Source organism: Hippocampus bargibanti, linkage group LG07, assembly GCF_051943395.1.
Source record: "Hippocampus bargibanti isolate YZ-2025 linkage group LG07, ASM5194339v1, whole genome shotgun sequence".
NCBI classification, from domain to species: Eukaryota; Metazoa; Chordata; class Actinopteri; order Syngnathiformes; family Syngnathidae; genus Hippocampus; species Hippocampus bargibanti.
This window is the reverse complement of record NC_142740.1, coordinates 19,910,788-19,919,374: the sequence shown is the minus strand read 5'-3', so window position 1 is coordinate 19,919,374 and position 8,587 is coordinate 19,910,788. Positions and strand designations below refer to the sequence as shown.

Here is an 8,587-nt window from a genome sequence, read left to right as displayed (position 1 = left end):
TTTTCGCAAGAAATCAAAGGATGAGAATAAACTAAATTCTGACTCTTCTGCTTTTCAATTTATTTAGCCCTGGTGAAAAGCAGCTGAATGCTTTAGCCAGCTGAGATTCAGAGACAGTGTCCAAAAAGCTCATCTTTGCCCAATTAGGTCCCCTGGTCCTTTGCTTGGCAACCAAAAGGGGAGGTGGTAGATTCATACTATAAAAATAGAACATCAATCGCTCTAAAGGGCGGGGGTGGGGTGGCATATCAGTTGGGATATAAATAGAATCTGGGAGCATGGACAGGTTACGTTGTACAGTAGCTCAATTGTATTGTCGCCTGCGGCACATAATGTATGTCAGGATTTTGCATCAATGCAAAATCAAGCAGGGTAACAGTGAGGGATTTGAATTTGTGGCAGTTTAATGGCTCTGGATGAAGCAATGTCGACTGACTTTACAACATCCCCTATTTGTGTGACTGTGTTTAGTATACATAGGTAAATTACCTCTTGTATTCTTCATGGTGGTTTGTATGAAGGCAAATTACTATGACATGTGACACAACGAAATTGAATAATGTCCATATGTGTGGTTTACACATTTGTGTTATTATATATAATATTATGTGACAAAAATATGTTTTAATAACACAATTTTTAATAATAAATTCTATTTTTTAATCATTTAAAATCTCTTTAAACATATTTTCAATAATAAAAATACCTGTGTGATTAAGCTAAAATGTGGGAGTTTTTATATAATTCTTTGAAATATTTGCTCTCAAATTCTTTTTGGTTCACATGCGGTGCCAGACCCAAATGACCACCATTTCATACTTTCACTGTATCAAAAGCAATTAAAGGGTGTAGCAACAGCAGGAACTTAAAAGGCTTTATCAGGGCTGTCTTATCCACCAGACATCGCCCGGGGAGGCTGGCCGTTGCCAGGGCAACCCTCACAAATGGCTGCTGACGTCAAGAAGGTAGGAGAAATATCAGGGAGAGCCAGAGCTTCTATGCATAATGGATTATTGAAGAAAAAAAAAACTTCTTGAAGAGAGTGACGTGACTTAAAATATATGTGTTGTGTTCACCTCACAGCTTCTTTCTGAGGTAAATTAAGGCCGACAGTTTAAAGCATTAACTTGTTGGCTGACAAACATACAAAATGAACCATCTTCATTTACACACTGTATGTTGCGCACCATGATATCATCCCTTGAACAAGGGATTTCTCAAGCTTCCAGTAAATGCATAAACGTGTGAACACTGGAGATTTTGTCGAATATGAATGAGCTTACAAAATTGTTATGGGTGTATGGGTGTGCTAGTTTTCATTTAATTTAACTATTGATCTTATTCTAAACTTCAAAGTTAGGGTTTTGAATACTGTTACCAATGTTTTGTTAGACAGTAATGTTTTGGAATATACAACGTGTTTGACAAGACAGTGGTTACATGTACGGTATTATGTTTTTGTAGGAAATTAGACTTAAATCAACTCAAATGTATTTATAACGCACTTTAAAACAGCATTCATTTGATAAAAATCACACCTTTATTCTCATAACATTCTAATGTTTACTTCATCCAGTGTGGCAGCTCTACTCCACAAAATCAAAACGACTTGGAAAACGTGAAGTGTGGTGGGTTGCAGCAAAGCTGTGTTGGGGTCAGGAAGTTATAGTGTTCATGAACACGCTTCATATATGGATGAGCGCAGCAGTGTGAAGGTGGAGGAGAAAACGGGGTGTAGGGCAGTACATGACAAGTGGACCATTGCCTGAGGACATCTAAGTTTACACAGCACTGAGATCATTGTCTTATGCATTCATTGTCATTTACTTCCTTGTTATTGTCGAACACATGCTTCTGATTGCGGAAACAAAAGCTTACCACAACCTGGTTAGACAAAAAAAAAAAATCCTAAATTTAGTCAAGCGAATTCGTCCACACTGCCATTCATTCTGGTTAAGAGATGACAGCTCGCTGTACGTTGTCACCCTTTGAGCTTCTTGTCTAATCTCAGTTCTATTGTTGGCACACGAGAGACTGTCGGAGCAATGGTTTAGTGAAGTGCCCTCATCATTTCTGCGATAATGTCTCTCGTGATGTGGTGGAATTACAAGATTGGAAAACCGGGTGTCGATTGTGGAGTCGGTCGGGGTCACTGTTTGCAGAAGGCCAAAACGTTGCGGCTCAAATTTCTACTGCAGGAAAACATATGATCCATCGGTTGTCTAAATGGGCCCTGTAATTTTCTGGCAACCAGTCCAGGGTACACCCTACCTTTCCTATCGCCGTAATTGAGCTTTAATTAGCCTCACAGGTTACTGAATACAACTGAAATAAAATCTCAGAACACTTAACTCAAAGGTGATACCAGTCGACAATATATCTTTAGGTTATCCAAGCAATCACGCGGTGGTAACTGTGAAGTTCTAGAGTCAAATATGCTTCTGTTTTTCATTTTATCATTCATGTCAAAGCCTTCAAGAATTGTTTCAACTGATGGTCAGCGAAGTGAGCGGTTTTGAGATGAGATATCCTTTAATCATCTCACAGTGGGGAATTTCCAACACTTCTGCTGTCAGAGTTGTAACATTCAACATGATCCAACGTGTGCTGAAGTTTCCAGAAAAGTGAATCACACATATCAGGAACACTTTTGATGGAAACATTGAGCAACGCAGATGTAATAATGTTGTCACCCTCTTCGAAAAGCTCTTGTCGTAGCTGCAACACATTGATGATCTTTTACGACTTAGATCTCTCTGTTAGTTTGAGTTGACATTTCATTGTAGCACAGGTTCAAATCACAGACAAAGACATGATCAGTAAGGACAGATATGGATCCATCTTGTTTATGGTCGAATACAATAATAGGTTCATGCCGGAAACATACTGACTTGGAATGAATATCCCTATCCTGTACAAGAAGCTTTGTATCGAATGCAAGCCCAAACGCATAGCACTGAATGAACAAACAATATTTCGGAGGCTTCCTACCTATTGCAAGAACAGCAAATTAAGTGGATGTTTTCTGTGTAGGTCCTAAACGGCATGGACGTGAAAGAGTGCAGTAATTGTGGTTCTTCCTTTTACCGGCGTTCAGAAGCTTCGGAGAGGAGCAGTACATGGAGAGAGAGGGAGAGACAGAAAGACGGAGCAAAGACGAGCTGGAGTATGAGGCTGCTGTGTGGGAGAGTGAGCATATGGGTGGCACAGAAGATGAGAGATAGTGTTTTTTTATTTATTTTTATTCATTAAAGGTACAGTGCTGTGAAGTTATCCATGCTGTTGCTACTGCAATAACAATTGATTTCAAACAAATTCCATGTCGGGTGGTTGCAGGCAATAGTATTTTTTTCTATGGGAGTGCCAATAACTCAAAGGTTAAGGGAATCACATGTTTTGCTCATAATGGAGGTCAAGGACTGTTAAAAATGAGTACTCCCCAGAGTGATTAAAGAATAAGTTGGCCTTCATTTTAACAGGCACTATGATGCTGGGAGGGAAAGTTCTAAATTGTATTCTGGTCTTTGATTTGTGACATTAGGTGATTGGAATATGAATGTAGATGACTTTATGCATGATGCTTTTCCAATAAGGCAGAGTTAGAAATGTTTTTGCTGTCATGGGTTTCAGTTTATTTGTTTCATTTGAGTCAGGCTATATTCATGCAACAATTCAATTCATTTCTACCATTAACGGTATTTGTGATGAAATGTCTTAACACTTACTTTAGGTTCCTGATCGTGCAGCACGAGATCTAACAGATGCCAATGTGCTGAATAATTTCACTAAATTTGTGCAACTCAGCGCCCTCTTCCCCAATATAACATGGTAACTGAAGTTACATTATTGTATGAAATTGATAACTTTTGATGCATTCTAGAATTAACCACTTGTGTTGAATATACATATTGAAAAATTCAGTGGCGATTGTTTGCTTGGGTTTTCTCTGGTTTCCTTCCGCATTCTAAAACATGCATGGCAGGTTCTTCACTTTACATATGTCACTACCTCACTTTACATACGTCACTGCCTCACTTTCCAGACGACACTACCTCACTTTACATACAGAAATTACAAGTATTGTCTGTTGTCAATTGTATGTCTTTTAGCCACGTTATAAGTGCCTTGCATGTCTTGCACGCTGGGTCCGAGAGGACATTAATTTCATTTGTGCTGTATGTCATGCATATTAGCACGTTTGACAATAAAGCTGACTTTGACTTGACTTTGACTTTGATGGAACATTCTAAATTGTCCCTAGGTGTGAGCATTTATGGTTCTTTGGCTCTGTGTGCCCTGCGATTAGCTGACAATCAGTTAAGGGTGTTTCCTGCTTATTGCCTGAAGACAGCTGGGATAGGCTTCAATACACCCTGCGGCCCTTGTGAGGAAAAGGCGGATCAGAAAATTTCTGCATGGATTTATTTTCTTGTTACGATTTAGAAAATTGCATAAGTGTATTGGACAGATAGCAATGCAACAAAAAAAATGCAGCAGATGACACTGTGTTGGTTAAAAATTCCCTCCCCCATGCCTCTCTCATCATCTTTGTCCTTCGGGGCATTTTCAAAATTTTTGGTTTTGGAATGAACGTTGACTTTTCTTCTCCGTGAGTTTCCCTGTCATTTCTCTGGCAAGTGCATCTGAAATGTTATTTATGAAAATGTCATTTCATATGTGATATTTTATCATAAATCATGCAACAAGTCATTAAATGGTGAGTGTAGTTTTTGCTTTTTTGAATGTTGCTGTGCCGATGACCATTTTGGGTTTGGGAGCCTTTTACTGAGTGAGTTGCCTGTTCTGGAGCCACAAAGGGACATAAGTCTTCTTGTGCCGGTCCCAAGCCCGGATTGCGTCAGGAAGGACATCTGACGTAAAAGCTTGGCCAAAACAGATATGTGGATCAAACCTCTGAAGATGGAGGACACTGATTCGCTGTGGCGACCCCTTGAAGGGAAAAGCCGAAAGGAAAAGAAGATGCAACAAGTGTTTATGTGCGTTGACTGTTCAATTGCGTTTTAGGATATTGTGACGTTAAGAAAACACAACGAAATGCTGATTCAATGTTTTAATTTCAGCAGACATATTGTTTACCAAAAGTTACTGAACTGCACTAAAAGCACAGTACAACGCGGTGAATCATCTGACTGTAAATGATAAGCAACTTAAGGGCAATAATTACAGTGATGACATCCATGTACTGTAGTCCGCTGTAATTAACAATGTAACAGAAATTGATGAATAACATTGTCCATTCCATTGTATCTGCCAAAATTGTTTTTTTTATTTTAAGTATCTGATTCAGGCACATAGCACAACGTGCAAAAGCTTGTCCAAAACGGCAAATCAACCTAATGATAGATTATTTCCACTTTGCAGGGTTTTTTAAGTGTCGATAAACTTGAAGTCTCTGTTTGTCTCGGTGTCTATCACTCTCACCATGGACCTTCATAATTTATGACTATTAGTCAATCTTCATCCAGATGGCCTTTTCTAATTCAACGAAGCAATGACGAGGGATGATGTAATCATATTAATTGCTGCTCAATGCCTAAACTAAATAATCACACCTGTTTTCACTCAAATTTTATTCCCTGTGCAAGAGGAAGATCCTTGCTGTAGTTGATGGTGCAGGTCGAGCGCCTCATGTACTGCTTCCAGGAGTCACTTCCAGACTCTCTGCCTCCTCCCGTGTGCTTCTCCCCACCAAAGGCCCCTCCGATTTCAGCACCGCTTGTTGGAATATTGACATTCACTATGCCACAGTCGGACCCTTTAGGCCCGAGCCAGCGGAAAATCCGGCCAAGATCTTTGGTAAAGATGCTGCTGGACAGGCCCTGCTTCACCTCGTTGTTCCATGCAAATGCCTCCTCTTCAGTTTTGAACTTGAGGACATAGAGAATGGGGACAAAGGTTTCTGTGTGGACAATCGGAGAGTCATGAGCCAGCCCGGTGATGATTGTGGGTTCCACATAGTTTCCAGGACGGTCCATCACGTTTCCTCCACATACGACAGTGCCACCTTGTTGCTTGGCCTTCTCAATTGCGGACAGATACTGCTCCACTGCCTGTTTGGTGTGCAGAGGCCCATACAGAGTGCTGGGATCCCAGGGCTCTCCAATGCGGACCTGCTTATAGGCCTTGGAGACCCTCTCAATCACTGCATCATGGACGCTCTCATGCAGCATCAACCTTCTTGTGGTCGTGCAGCGCTGGCCAGCGGTTCCAACAGATGCAAATACTGCAGAGGGCACCACCAGATTGAGATCGGCATCCTCAAACACGATAATGGCGTTATTCCCGCCGAGTTCCAGCAGCTTGCGGCCGAACCGTTCTTGGATCATCATGCCCACCATCTTGCCAACTTGCGTGCTGCCAGTGAAAGACAACAGATCCACACGCTCGTCTTTGGCCATGGCTGTACCAATATCAGCACCTCCACAGGTCATGGAGCAGATAGCACCTGGCAGGTTGTTCTGCTCAAGCACATCAGCTACAATCTTTGTAACGGCCACACTTGTAAGAGATGTGGTCGGTGCTCCTTTCCAAAGGCAAACATTGCCACACGTAAGAGCGAGGGCATTGTTCCAGCCATAGACGGCCACAGGAAAATTGAAAGCAGTGATGACACCGACAAGACCAACTGGATTCCATTGTTCTATCAGGGCATGGCCTGGCCTTTCTGAAGGCAAGACGGGCCCACCAATCATTCTTGACAAACCGACAGCATAATCACAAATATCAACATATTCCTGAACTTCTCCAACTCCTTCAACGTAGATCTTTCCCATTTCTAAAGACACCAAGCTCCCAAGTGCTTTGATTTTCTTTCTCAGTCCATCTCCAATTTGCCGCACAATCTCCCCTCTTTTTGGAGCAGGAATATCAGCCCACAACTTCCAGGCTTCCTTTGTCTTTTGGACAGTCTCTTCATACTCCACCATCGTAGCTTGGGTTACTCTGGCAATTGGCTCATTGTTGGCGGGGCAGTATGAGGTGATAACCTCCCCACTTCCTTCCCAGTTGCCATTGTAAACACCGGGGTTGTCTTCAGAGAGACCCAGCTCCTTCAGCCATGCATATTTAGGTTGACTAATGAGAAGATTTGACATGGCTGCTGACTGGTGAAGATACAACAATTTATTCTTCAAGAGGAGCCGGCTGTGTCGGGCAATGGTCAAGTTGAGCCAACGCTGCATGAGTACTACAAAGACACAACCAAATCACAACATTTGAACAAATTGCACACGGAAATGAAATTGTTATTGTAATTTTCAGTGCTGTACAACGTGCATTACATACAAAACTTGGGGTCCGACTCATCTGCTTCACTTCCGACTGTTGCTGGCACGACAACATCAGAAACAATAGTTTCTGGTAGCGTTTAGTACTGTAAAAATTGTTTCCCATAACAAACATCGCCCATGAGCTGACTGTATGCGATTGAATCTCTCCTGTCAGAACACAAGTTAACGAAACACGATTGAATCGCTCGTGTGTGATTAATGTGATTTCACAGTGCCTGTGTGTGTTTACGGTGTTGTATGTGAGTGTTTTTCTTCCACTCCGCTTGCGCTTTTTTCGAATGGCGAGTGTCGGAACAGACCATGATGATAATAATAATACATTTCATTTATAAGCGATGAGTTTCTCTTTCGGTTAGCACGCCGAGAAAACATGGGGTAATGCATGTTTTTTTAAAACCCGGCTCAGGAATTCCCAGTTGACAGAGGTTCGCAAGTGGTAGGAAAGATTTCTTATTGACACTTTGTCGCTCCCTTTCTCTCTCTTCATCTCCCCCTCCCTGTGCTCGGCAACTTCAAGTAACTGTGCCATCTGGCATTGAAATGCTTGTCATTACAAGTTCAAATGAAATGAATGTAGTCATTCACATCAAACTCCAGTTGTGTTCCAACCGTCGGCTGCCTGGATTAAAAAGACCAACGAGCCAGATGTGGCGCGTCGTTTACCCACGTTTGATTTAAAAAACGAATCGCTATAAAAATAATGTGAAACAGTCTGAGTTATTCTATAATTTTCTAGTTGCACACATGTTAACCTTGTGAATAAAACATTTGTCACAAGGTGTAGTAATACTAATGTTATCTGTCAGTCTAACTAACAAAGACATGTGGTAATTTCTTGGTCGTAGATTCCAGTCCTTTTGGGGTTGAAAAGCGGACGTCAAGCCATATGGACACTATAAATAGTATATGATAATACTACATAGTATAGTACTATAAATTGGAATGCATTCGCCGATATTCAAACTCCAAATGCTGTACTGCACATTGATTTGTTGCATATCACTTTCTACAAGTGTCACGGTTGCCCTGAGAAAATTGACACGTAATCGAATTGACCCATGTCTCAAGGTTTTGAATTCAATTGTCAATGATTGGCACTGTCGCATAGCTTTTACGTAGAAACTCTTTGTTTACCCATAGATGTAAAACACATTTTTCCTTTTAAGAAATAGATTGCATGTTTTTCACTTACTTTCTTGTGCGAAGGACCACGTTCACTTGAGAGCGAGTCGCAGTGTCGTCCCTTGAATTGTTCGTCAACCCCCGCCCCCTTGCTC

The 8,587-nt window shown here is 41.3% G+C and overlaps 1 protein-coding gene across 1 annotated transcript; it reads right to left on the bottom strand.

Moving 5' to 3' along the window:
* Nucleotides 1-5,056: 5,056 nt before the first annotated feature.
* aldh7a1 (aldehyde dehydrogenase 7 family, member A1) lies at nt 5,057-8,577 on the bottom strand. Its single transcript, XM_088999940.1, has 2 exons — nt 8,503-8,577; nt 5,057-7,207 (listed from the first exon to the last, which is right to left on the bottom strand). The coding sequence occupies exon 2, from the start codon at nt 7,200-7,202 to the stop codon at nt 5,580-5,582; it is 1,623 nt and encodes a 540-aa protein (XP_088856066.1). The 5' UTR covers nt 7,203-7,207; nt 8,503-8,577; the 3' UTR covers nt 5,057-5,579.
* Nucleotides 8,578-8,587: the final 10 nt, after the last annotated feature.

What these genes read in the sequence shown, in the direction of transcription:
- aldh7a1 (XM_088999940.1), bottom strand. Translation starts at nt 7,202, where the DNA reads ATGCAGCGTTGGCTCAACTTGACCATTGCCCGACACAGCCGGCTCCTC.